This window comes from Amblyraja radiata, chromosome 17 (assembly GCF_010909765.2).
Source record: "Amblyraja radiata isolate CabotCenter1 chromosome 17, sAmbRad1.1.pri, whole genome shotgun sequence".
Lineage (NCBI taxonomy): Eukaryota > Metazoa > Chordata > Chondrichthyes > Rajiformes > Rajidae > Amblyraja > Amblyraja radiata.
The window spans coordinates 39,103,204-39,116,397 of NC_045972.1; the positions used below are offsets into that span (position 1 = coordinate 39,103,204).

Here is a 13,194-nt window from a genome sequence, read left to right on the forward strand (position 1 = left end):
TAACTTTTTTACACAAAGGGCAGTGTGTATATGAACAAGCTGCTCGAGAGAGTAGTTGAGGCAGGTAGAATAACAACATTTAAAAGACATTTGGACAAGTACATCGACAGGAAACATTTAGAGAGATATGGGCCAGGAGTGGGCAAATGGGATTAGCTTTGGATGATGCATCTTAGTTGGCATGGGCCGAGAGCCTGATTCCATGCTGTATGACTGACTAAATGATAAGGCTCGTTAGTCGAAATGGCTTTTTATTGACTTCTGCCTTTATTGGATTCCTCAGTTTGGAAAAAAAAGTTTACTCATTTCAATATGCTCTAGCCTTACTAAATAAAGCAAGTTCTACTCAAGATTTAAATCTCTGAACTTCAAATAAATTTGATTACATGGTGAGAATTTTGACCACATGTGGGACTTGGATGGTGGGATGAGAAGTTTGGAAGATTTTTTTTAGTTCCTGGTGTGTGACTCATGGGCGTTTACTGGATGCAGTGAGGACATGTTAAGTGCCTGTGAATATGAAAGTTGAAAATGCTGAATTTGGTAGGTTTGGCTGAGATATAAAGTGCTTGGAGTGGCAGCCAGTCAATGGAACATGGGAAGCAATATTGATGTATATTTGAAACTATTTTATTCTGTTTTCAGACTGGCTGTATCTTAAAATGGCAGGAATACAATTATTTTTTAAAGCACAATGTTGCATATCCACCAGGCCTGTTGCAATTGACAACCTCCATTGCACAGGCAGTGAAGAGTAGGTTCAGAGAAAAATCTGTCGTCAATATATGTTGCCAATTGCAACAGCTACTGCCATGCGTTTCAAATGTTACCTTGCATGCTCCCGTATGAAATTCAATGAGTGTTACATTACAGCAGAGCATTCTCTAGACTTCATTGATATCCATAGTATTGTCAGTGTCAGCCAAGGCTACCAGATTGTACACTATTAGGAGTAACATGATTAGCTAATTATAGTTGTGGAATTAAGTAACCAATTGTTGAAATATATGGCCAGTCATTCTCAATTAAGTGTTGATTCAACTGTGCGATCATTCCAAAATCAGACCACTGTTACTTGTCGGCAGATTTTTTTATTGTATTAGTAGGTTTGTGTACATTTTAAAACGTTATTGGTTTCTTAAATAGAACTGGAATCCTCTTTGGTTAAAGTTCCGACTCCTAAAACGAAAACGTCTGTGAAAAATATGTCACAATCCAAGACAAAATCGCTGTCTGACAGGTATGCAAATTATTTATCACACAGAACTCCTTACTTCGATTTTTGCAGAACTCCTCTTTAAAACTCCTCTCTTCGAGACAAGATATGATGCTTTTAAAAGGAAAGATTTAGATTCACAGAAATGTTATGGCACCAAAAGGTCCTATGTGGTACATTGAGGTGCACTGGCTCTTTGTAAGATGATCCCTTGAGTCCCAATCTCCAATTTTTTCTCTCCAGCAATTCAGATTATATTCATCCAACTGACTATACAATTCTCTTTACTCATGACTTCAAATTTTTGTGCTTGGTCCATCTCGCTCCTAGGAATAGTTTTCCATTTACCTCATCTGACTTTGGTGCCTTCCCACACAGTGGGAAACTTTGATTCTGCTGTGTGGGGATGTTTTATGTCAAACCCTATAGTGTGTTGTGTCCCTTATTTTTATTGTATGGCTGTATGGGAATGTCATTTCACTGTGCCATCTGGCACATGTGATGAATAAATCTATCTTGTATCTTGTATCATCGGAATCGATCATGATACTGTCACCTAAATCAAATTTCCTCTTATCTTTCTTTAAGGAGGACACTAGCTTCTGCAGTCTAACTTTGTAGATGAAATTCTCTCTCTTAGAACCATTCAAGTAATGTTTTCTCTCAACACCTTTTGGATTTAAAATGCAGTCATGAAAATTCAGATCAGTTCTTTGGTTGTGGCCCAGCCTCAGTTTTATAAAGCTTCAAGATAACACGCCTTGTTTTTGTACTCTATTTTGTCTATCCCACATGTTTACCAACTGTTCACTTAACATTTTTAGTTTAGTTTAGAGATACAGCGTGGAAATGGGCCCATCAGCCCACCGATTCCGCGCTGACCAGCGATCCCTACACACCAGCACTATCTTACACATTGGGGATAATTTACAATCTTTACCAAAGCTAATTAATCTACAAACCTGTATGTCTTTGGTTTATGGGAGGAATCCAGGGCACCTGGGGAACCCATGGCGGTCACGAGGAGAATGTATAAACTTTGTCCAGACAGCACTCGTAGTCAGGGTTGAAGGTGGGTCTCTGGCGCTGCAAGGCAGCAATTCTACCGCTGCGCCATCATGCCGCCCATACTATCCTGCCACTTTCACGGAATTTTGCACATATGCACTCTGGTCTGTGTTTCTGTACACTCTTTGAAACTATGGAGTTCTGTTAATGCTAATTTCTGCCAAAATGTGTAGCCTCTCTTGCTTTCATTTGAAATGACTCTCACTATTCTGCCAACTTATGTTTGGTCTCTTGCATTTTGTTATTAATCATCTCGGCTTCAATTTTTATCTCATGTGTAAATTTAGAAACTCTATCCCGTATCACACCCATATCAGATGACTGACCCCTGGATATCATCATCATCCATTCTGAAAAATAACTCTTTGCTGCAGCTCTGCTTTCTGTGCTTTTGCCACAGAAAGGACTCCAGAACTATTCCCAGTTGTACACCATCATAAAATCATAATCTAATCATAAAAACACAATTCTCCACCATCAACCTGCCTCTTATTACCAATCCAATGACCAATTTGCCCTCTGTCTCATTGGCATTTTGTACCAGTTTCCCGATTTTGTCAAAGGCCTTGCTGGAATCGACGCGGACGTGATCTCTCCCTAACAAATCCTTTCTCGTCTCATTGAAGTCAGTCCTTCAATTTAGTAGTGCTACTCTGGAGTCCAGCTTGACCTTCTTCAGTATTGATCTAATTATCCTGGATGAATGTAAGATTGTGGCACTTTTTTTCTGGCTGTAGAGTATTACACCTTCTTGCACACTCAATTTAATTTCACATTATTCCTGCTGTTAGCAGATTGCATGTGTGTACAATTGTTTTAAATTATTATTTTTTGTCAATAGTGACCGTTTGAGTTTAAATTTGCCAGAAAAAGATACCGAAGAACACACTTTGCCCGGAGACCTTAAGTTTCGTAACCGGAAGAAAGTAAGCGTTTCAGAGTTTGAAAATGCGTTGCAGCAGAGACTCAACTATACAACAGGTATTAGTGGACACAATGAATTGTAATCTATATATTTGAGAAATATAGACAAAGTGATTTGTTTCGCTCTATATGGTTTTAAACTGCTCTTGCTGAATTTTAAATGTCAGATTTATTTTTCCTTGTAAGCTGCTCTATACTTCCAGCGCATCACAGCTTCTATAGATTAAAAGGAAGACAGACACAGAAAAAGTTGAAGCAACTCAGCGGGTCAGACAGAAAAAGTTGAAGCAACTCAGCGGGTCAGGCAGCATCTCTGGAGAAAAGGAATAGGTGACGTTCCAGGTCGAGACCCTTCTTCAGTCTGAAGAAGGGCCTTGACCCAAAACGTGACCTATTGCTTTTCTCCAGAGATGTTGCCCGACTCGCTGAGTTACTTCACTTTTTGTGCCTTCGGTTTAAAGCAGCATCTGAAGTTCTTTCCTGCATAGGTTAAAAGGATATTTGTTGAAGGTGAATTTTCTAGTAGGGTGAGGACATGGGTTACTGGAAACCTTCAGTATCCCTACAATTTTTGTAAAGGACAATTGCAGATTAACTATGTGCCTTTTCTAAAATTAAGTATTGACAGGTGGGAAAAGAACTGTAACATTCTGATAATCCTTAAAGGAAATAGGATTGAAACCATACTTTAGCAGGACAATCATACTGTCTTTGGAATAATGATTGCAAAACAAGGTTGAAATTAATAGAAATAGTCTTCTAATTTTATGTGGTGAAGTATGTAATTTGTGATTCCAGAACCTCAGGAAGGTGAAAAGAGCATAAGACCTCCAGACATCTCAACAATAGTTGGGTAAGCCACACAATCAGATCAAATTGATGCTCATATTACATGATAGTCTGGAAATTATTTTGAGGGATTTTTCTGCATTTACCCTACAAATCTTAAAAACTTATCTACGCAAAAATCAGGAAAATAATTGACTAAGGTAAAAAATGTGAAAAATAAATTAAAAGTTAACTTTGCATTGTTTGAGGTTTTTGTGGTCCATTTTAGTTTTTGAGATACAGCGCAGAAACAGGCCCTTTGGCCCACCGAGTCCGCAACGACCAGTGATCCCCACACACAAACACTATCCCACATACGCTAAGGACAATTTACAATTTTACTATTTACTATTTACAGAATAAGGCAAATAAACAACTTAAAGGTAGAGAGTGAAAATTGCACGTGGATTTTGCAGTTACATAAGTTACCTGAATCTGTGGAGGGTATGCACAAAAATCCCCAAGCACTTTGTTATGGTAGATTTGAGGAAGTGTTTACTTTCATAGTCCTGCAGATGATAAAATGTTGGAGATGGATTATTTTAATAATAGATTTCTGAAGGGAGAAGATTTTTTAATTAAAAATGTTAACAATTAAAAAACGAACTCTCTTACTGAAATGCCTATATTTTGATTCTCTGGGTCACAAATATTCAACTCGGTATCCTGTACCTGCCTTCTCTCCATACCCCCTGATCCCTTTAGCCACAAGGGCCACATCTAACTCCCTCTTAAATATAGCCAATGAACTGGCCTCAACTACCTTCTGTTATTGGCACATATTTGTACATTTTGTACATTTGTACGAACGGTCCAGCAGGTGGCAGAGGCCAGAACTCTGAACAAACTAGGTTCTATAATGACCAACCCCACTCACCCACTCCATGCCCTGAAGGTGATCAAGAGCAGCATCTTCAGTCAGAGGCTGATTGCACCAATGTGCAAAACTGAGAGACATAGGAAGTCCTGTTTACCAGCTGCTATAAGGTTATATAATGCGCATAAATAACTGCACTTTTTTTAAAATTAATTGTATTTTAACTTGTATTTTAACTTGTATTTTAACTTGTTAAGTATGGAAGCCATTTGAGGAAATGTGTGGTGTTATGTCTGTCTTGAAGCTGTCGTGGCACTGTAATTTCCTGTAAAGGATTATTAAAGGTATAATCTAATCTAATCTAATCTAATCTTGTGTAAGAGGAATTCAAATGCATTTGGAGAAATGTATGATCCATACTGTAATATGCCCATAAACAAAATAAATGTGGTGATGGTATCTCGAGCAAATAAATATTTTTAAATAATCCAAATGTCTACATATGTTAGTTACAGTTTGATCAATCCTGATTTTGAGGAGTCCACTACAAAACCAATTCTTTGTAGAAGACCTTTAAAACGCAAAGTAATAAGCGAAGATGATTTTGAAGAGGGAGTGCACAACTATTTGGAACAAGATGAAGGTATTTGTTTAAAACTGTTTTGGGATTTATATATTTTTAAGCATTATTAGTTACATTAAGGCATGAAGGATCTGCAGTGACCAACAATACGATTGATCCTCTATATCAGTGATTGATATATGTTGCAGAGGTTATTAATTGGAAATTCTTAACATCATCAAAGCACATCCAGTTGTTTTGCTTTTAATGGGGATAACAGCAGTATATGACAAATATTTCAGTGTATTGGATTTAAATTTGTTTTAATCATCAGATTTAGAAAATTGGGAAAAGCTGTATGTATTATTGTTGTAAATGAGCAGTTTCTTCAAGAGAATATTATGGTTGACAGACAGAGTCTCTTAGAACATCCATGAAGAGTTTCAACATTGGCACACTACTGGGAACAAAGTTTTTTCGTTCAATGTGCACTGTGTCTATGTGTATACCTGAATGACAATTAAAGTTTATCTATCTATCTAATCTATCTATCATTGGATCATCCTGTTTCACATATAGTGCTCATCATTGTGAGAAAGTTGAATGGAGGAAGTTAAAAGGAAAAGAGGCATCTCAAATCAATTGCAGCTAATGCCACAGTATCCCTACATCTTTGTCATCTGTGTGGAAAGAACATTTGATCCCAGATTGGTCTAATCAGCTATCTCTATATTTGGCAACACTATGGGTGGGGCACAGCTCAGCCCAGCTGGTAGAGCTGCTGCCTCACTGTGCCAGAGATCCAGGTTTGATCCTGACCTGGGGTGCTGTCTGTGTGGAGTCTGCTTGTCCCCCTTGTGACTGTTTGGGTTTTGTCAGGTTCTATATCCAGGATGTTTCAGTGCCAGCCAAGCAAACTGCTTTATTGTGGTCTTTCTGAAGCGGAACTCACTCAGGTAAATGGAAAGCGTTCTGTCAGAATCTTGTGCCATCCGGACAATGGAAATGGCACTGGGAAAGATGGTCACTGACCACTAGATTTGCAGCCTCTGACTTACTCTTTCAACGAGAGTAGTTGTGTGCCTGATCCAAGTATGGTTCTGGTTCTGGTTCGTGGAGACAGATTTGGTGATGGTACTGTTAATTGATCCTAAATGAGGTAAAGGAAGTACAGTTGACTATTCCATTTTTTATTTGGGGAATTTAAAGTCAGTCAATGTTTTTAACTCGGTACATCTTGATCTAGAATAGAAAACACATATTTAAAGATGAGGTATGGATGTTATCTTATGTAAAATAACCTATAATGGCACTTTATTTGTCACATGTACCGAGCTGGTGAAATTCATTTTTGTATACAGTTCCATACAACTATCACTATACATAAACTCTAAGATAAGCATCTCAGATACAGTACAAGTGTATAGCAGTAGGATACTGAGACAGTATACAGTCTCCAGATTCGGTGCCATTCCATTAAAAATTGGATGCTATTGTATTGATCATGTTTTCATTCAGGAATGTTGGGCATGTAGTTTTGAGAATATGTCCCTAGATAGTGTGAGCAGGAGTTCTTGTTTTCCTCTTATCGTAGACCAGCCAATTATTATAATTTAACTTCAGATTTGTCCCAACCAATAGTACATAGCTGTGTCTGACTGGTCTGCCATTTGGCATATTTCAAATGTATCTGGCTGATCCAATCTTAAGTTACTTAAATGAATGCCACTCACAAAACCTTGTGCAAATAGGAATTATTGATCTTCCTCTTGTGGGTTGCATATGCTCCATTGCATTCTTGCTAAAGTGCTTGTTTTGTTTTTATTCGAGAACCTGACGAAACTGAAAAATCTGAAGCATTTGAAAAAACTGGAGGATTGACTGATATTTCAAGACTAGTTAGGTAATAAATGGACAAATAATCATACATTAATTTTAATGGATTTATTTTTTTTGCAAATGGTTCTTTTGCACAGTATTTCAAATAATTTGCTATGTTCCATGATTGTATTCATTTTGGTAAGAAAGCTACGATACGATAGAACTTTATTTATCCCAGATGGGAAATTGATCTGCCAACAGTCGTAAAAGATACATGAAACATGAAATTAAAGTGACGAGTGGAAAGGATTGGGATGTGCAAAGATTGGGGAGGAGAGGAAGGGGAGTCGGTCAACCCCATGACAGAAGGGGGAGGAGTTGTACAGTTTGATAGCCAGAGGGAAGAAGGATCTCCTATGGCGTTCTGTACTGCATCTTGGTGGAATCAGTCTGTTGCTGAAGGTACTCCTCAGGTTGACCAGTGTGTCATGGAGGAGGTGAGCTGTATTGTCCAAGATGCACTGCAGTTTGAGGAGCATCCTCCCCTCCAAGACCACCTCCCATGAATCCAACTCCGCCCCCAGGCGGAGTACAAGCCAACCCAGCCTGCCTTCGTGATGAGTTTGTTAAGCCTATTGGCATCTGTAGTCTTCGCCCTGCTGCCCCAGCACACGGCAGCGAAGGAGATGGCACTGGCTACCACCGATTGGTAGAACATCTGCAGCATCTCACTGCAGACGTGAAGGAGCGGAGCCTTCTCAAAAAGTACAGCCGGCTCTGTCCCTTCTTGTACAGGGCCTCAGTGTTCCTGGACCAGTCCAGTTTACTGTCCAGGTAAACTCCCAGGTATTTGTACTCCCTGGTAAACCGCACATCCACACCATTGATGGAGATGGGACAGGGGTGTTCCTCTCCTCCTAAAGTCCACCACTAACTCCTTAGCCTTGTTGGTGTTGAGCTGCAGGTGATTCAGCCCACACCACTCAACAAAGTCGTTGACAACACCTCTGTATTCAGCTTCTCTCCCCTCACTGATGCAGCCCATAATTGCAGTCATCTGAAAACTTCTGATCCCTGGATCAAGGAATATATAGTTCTGGGTCACAAATTCTGCTTTCTTGGATCTTCACATTTAAAATTATATTTCCCAAATGGAATTATAATTTAATCCTGTGTATTACTGGATGATGCAGAGATAAGCTCAAACCTACTATGAAGAAAAGGGATTCTTAAATCAGAAGACCACATACAAGTTTCCTCTGGACTACAAGGTGTGAAGACCTGATAAAATGTAACAATTATTTATATTATTAACATTTTAAAATATTGCTCTTAATACAATGCAGAAACAGGCTATTTGGGCCATTTTTTCCGTTTGTTTCACATGAGCCTCTAATCCTACCAGCAACATTTTCTATTCATTTTCCGTCCCTTTGTTTATCCAGTTTCGCCTAAAATGTATCTATGGCTGTCATTTTATTAATTAAACTTGGGTAGACAGTCAGAACCATTTTACTAGATCGCATAGCTTTAAGGTGAGGGACAAAGTTTGAAGGAGATGTACGGGGCAAACTTTATTTTACACAGAGGGTGGTGGGTGGTGGGTGCCTGCAATGCACTGCCGGGTAAGGTGGTTGAGGCAGATTACAATAGCAGTATTTCAGAGACTTTCGGATAGCATATGGATATGGAGGGATCTGGATTATGTGCATGTTCAGTATCACCATCATTTATGGCATGTGGTAAACGTATTGATCATATTCTGTCTGTTGCAGTTCAATTAATTTTGGTTTCGATGAAACTGTGTCAGTACCAGTTCTGATCAGAAGACCGAGAAGAACCAAACTCATCAATGAAGATGACTTTGAAGGAGGGGTGCTTTTCCACCTACAACAAGCAGAAGGTATTGCACATGTTCTGTTTTTTTTTGCTTCCTCACGTACGTTTTAACTGGGCTCTTCAATTTTCTTGTTTTAAATGTATGCAAATACTGTCTGGTCCTTCTGGTTCTTTTAATTGGTTTCTCGAAAGTAGGTGACCACTGCCTGGATTAACTTTTTTTTTTTAAATCTAATTTTGCTGAAGTGGGTCAGTTCTGGGAGCCTGAAGCCTACATGTGTCAGGCATGAATGTCAGAGTGTCATTATCCTAGAATTGTACAAGCTGGGTGAAATCTTCCAAGGTGTAATTCAATTGTCCAAATAGGATCTGCTGCCTAAAGGGATTTCATGCCGAATTACTTCACTAGATAATTCTACTGCAGATTTAGTCTTTTGATTCATGAAAGCTCTCGAAGCGCTCTGAAATGCAGATGAAGGGAAATATAATGAGGCATTGGATCAAGATATGTCGGACATACTATAACCTTACAACAAATAGGATTCTGCTACTCTTAATTGTACAAGGTCTACTTACACTTTTAGAAGTAAAATAATAATGTAGATAGGAGTATTGAGCAAAGTCGTCAGTTATTTCATGTTATTCTGAGTTGGCATCTGAGTTAACATATCGGAAGACTTGTCCTTTGCCGAGCAAAATGATGTAATTATGAAGAAGGTGTGTTAGCGGCTTATAAATTTAAAGAAATTTGGTAAGTCTCTGAATATTCTAACTTCTACAGATATGCTGTTGAAAGTATCCAGACTGGTTGCATTATTGCCTAGTCTGGCAACTCGAAGCAGTGAGAAGAGGGCATGGGCAGAATGGTAAAGATCAGTGATGCTGCCGCCTTGAGAAACGGATGCTTTTGATGGAGGCTGTGCCTGTGATGGACTGAGCTGAGTCCCCATTTGCTGTAGCTTTTTGCATTCCTATGTAACGCAAGAAGCTGCAAAGAACGGTGGACTGACCAGTCAAAAGCATGCATGTGAGACATTGCCTCAAGAAGATAACGCTGTGGAAGATAAGTTAAATCGCAGGCAACAGAAAGTTGTCATGCAGCACAGAAATAGGCCCTTTTGCCCAATTTGATCATGCCGATCAAGATGTCCCATCAACGCTAGTCCTGTTTGGCCCATATCTTTCTAAACCTTTCTTATACATGTACCTATCCAAATGTTTTTTTAAATGTAATAATAACTGCCTCAACGACCTCTGGCAGCTCATTCCCTATTCCCATCATCCCCTGTGTGGAAAAAGTTAAAAATTCCTATTAAATCTTTTATCTCTCACCTATGTCCTCTGGCTCTTGATTCCCTGACTCTGGGTAAGCTTATATGCAAACTTTGCACAAAATCCCACCTTTGACCCGTTATCCACAGATGGTGCAGTTCTGCCACCTTTGTTCAGTGATCAGCAAGTTATCTAGCTTTGAATCCGGTAACCCCTCTAAATATTGTTCATTCCATTCTCTGGGAAATTGCCTTCATGTTATTGCATGATTTGCGTGATAACTCGTGTGAAAATATGATAAATCGGAAGATTTCAAAAGGTTCATTGCACTGTGCTTCCAGTTGATATTTACGCATTAAATCTGGTCAATAACAGTTTCTATTGAATACCATAACCATAGCAGTAATTTCATCTTTGAAAAGATTTGACTATCAAAGGGAATTTATGAAATATAAAATTCAAGAAATAATTAGTTGGTCAGGCAGCATTTGTGAAGAAAGAAATATAGTTCATGTTTCAAGTGAAAGATGATCAACCTGAAACATTTACCTCTGTTTCTCTTTCCACAGATGTTGTTTTAAACTGCTGAGTAATATACAGTGATCTCTGTTTTCAGACTTCTATTATTTGTAGTATTTTAGCTTTGATGAAGAAATATTTATATAATTTTAACATATTTAGTCAGTCTTACAAACAAAAAGATAATGGGAAAACATTTCCTTTAATAATCTAGAAAAATCATCTCCAGAAATACAAGAAATGGCTAGTGACAATAAAGAGAAGGAGAAATCTATTACAAATGCAGAGATCAATGAAGTTGGTATTACTGAACTGTGCCCGACACCCCAGCAAACACAAAGTGATGAGGCAGAGGCTGTTTCAAACGAAGAAGTGAGAAATGAATTTGGTCCGAACACTGGGCTTGACCAGAAGAAACAAACGCAGTTTGCATCAGATGAGGAAGGATCTATAAAGACGCTCAATGCAGGAAGAGATGGGACTCAACATCTCATGGAAGCAAAGATCTTGGCAGATACAGACCCTCAGATGGAGTATGGAGCAGCGGATTTCACTACCGATCCACGCGGGGACGACATGCCTGTGGTTGCCGGTATTCTGTTTCGGATTGATTTGATAATGGTTGAATCCACTAGATTATGTCGGAGTGAATGTCTATTATATTACTTGGGGGCTATTTACCTTTTTTGTGGGTTGCAAAATGTACAGAGTTATATAATCACTAAACCATTGGTTCAATACACAAAATCCTGGAGGAACTCAGTGGGTCATAGAGTGATACAGTGTGAAAACAGGCCCTCCAGCCCAACTCGCCCACACCGGCCAATAATGTTCCAGCTACACTTGTCCCACTTGCCTGCGCTTGGTCCATATCCCTCCAAAGCTGTCCTATTTTTATGTAAAACTAGACCAAGAGCAGACCTGTTGGGTCTGTTCCCCCAACGTGCGGTTGTGGGGGGGGAGGCGGCATGCAGCGTCACACACACTAACTATTCCCCCCCCCGCACTCACGCTAATTACCCCCCCTTGATATTATATTAATATTATTAATTTACTCCTTTTACCCCATAACCACCCTATCTACTGACGCATAGCCCCCAACTTGCAGTCACATTTAGAGAGAGGGGGGGGGGGGGGGCGGGGGTAGAGAGTGAGGGCAGAGAGAGAAGGGGCAGAGAGAGAGAGACACACAGAGAGAGGGGCAAGAGGGATAGGGGTGTGGAGAGGAAGAGGGAGGGTGGGTGAGGGGGGAAAGGTGGGGGAGGAGAGGGTGAGAGTGAGGAGGAGAGAGGGGGTGCTGAGAGGGGGGAGCAGGGGGGAGAGGGTAGGGGGTGTGGAGGGGAGGGGGTTTAGGGGAGGGAGGGGAGAGAGAGGGGGGAGAGGGTGTGCTGAGATGGGGAGGGGGGTGGAGGGGGGTTTAGGGGAGGGACGGTGGGGGAGGGGAGGGGGGAGAGGAGAGGGGGGGTGGGAAAGGGGTGGGACAGAGGAGGGGGGAGGGGGGGGAGAGAGAGAAAGAGAGAGAGGAGGGGAGAGAGAGGAGGGGAGAGAGAGAGAGAGAGTCTTTTTACTTCAACCCAAACAACGATTTGCAGGCAGTGCTTTTTACTTCAAACTAACCATATATTCATTTTCAAACCACATTAAGGGTACTCACAGTGATGTAGACATTTGTTCAGTGTCATTCAGAGCTCAGAGTGACAGAGACTAATTGACAGAGCTCCATCTTGCAGAGACTCGGGCACACCACTTCCTGGTTTTATAGTCCCTCCCCCTCCCTCCAGCAGGGGCAGCAGAGAATGGTGAATTTTGTAAAAACATTAATATCTCTGTCATTTTTCATCGACGGGAAAAATCCTCGGCACACATGCGGTGGAGGGGGGGTCTCTGAGCGAGGTGGCCAAAAATGACGGCCGTAGGTGGCGGCGTTCTCTCGGAAATCGCAGCACAGACGGCCAAAAGCGGTCAAGAACAGAGATTTAGTAATATAGATGCTGACAGATGTTAAAAAGTGAATCACAAATGGCAATTGTAATTTCTTTTCTCTTATAGAAATCGTTATCATTTCACACATTCAGGAAAATGATGGCTACAGAGAAGGTGCAGTACACATGTACAAATTTGGTTGTGGTGAAGTTAGAAATAGCATTTGGGTTCAGTTTTTTCTTTCGATGTGAATATTAAGCAAGGAAATGTTGTGACATCTAGACATAACTAAAATTCTGATCTTGTGCTCTTCTGGTTTGTGGCGTTTCCTATTTGCGCAAAACCGGAACGCGATAGCGCTACGATATTTTGCCAGGTAACTCCTGTGCTGCGAGTGCAACAAGT

The 13,194-nt window shown here is 40.3% G+C and overlaps 1 protein-coding gene across 11 annotated transcripts in view; it reads left to right on the top strand.

Moving 5' to 3' along the window:
- cenpt (centromere protein T) overlaps window positions 1–13,194 on the top strand; it is a 33,560-nt gene that overhangs the window by 9,027 nt on the left and 11,339 nt on the right. For 8 of the 11 annotated variants that reach the window (XM_033036250.1, XM_033036258.1, XM_033036257.1 and 5 more), the window contains exons 5-12: window positions 1,147–1,240; window positions 3,126–3,265; window positions 4,007–4,061; window positions 5,363–5,496; window positions 7,246–7,318; window positions 9,012–9,139; window positions 11,081–11,458; window positions 12,916–12,963. In XM_033036250.1, the coding sequence (XP_032892141.1) occupies window positions 1,147–1,240; window positions 3,126–3,265; window positions 4,007–4,061; window positions 5,363–5,496; window positions 7,246–7,318; window positions 9,012–9,139; window positions 11,081–11,458; window positions 12,916–12,963 (1,050 nt within the window). The remainder of the gene's footprint in view (window positions 1–1,146; window positions 1,241–3,125; window positions 3,266–4,006; window positions 4,062–5,362; window positions 5,497–7,245; window positions 7,319–9,011; window positions 9,140–11,080; window positions 11,459–12,915; window positions 12,964–13,194) is intronic. The other 3 variants (XM_033036253.1, XM_033036261.1, XM_033036256.1) reach the window with 3 other exon arrangements.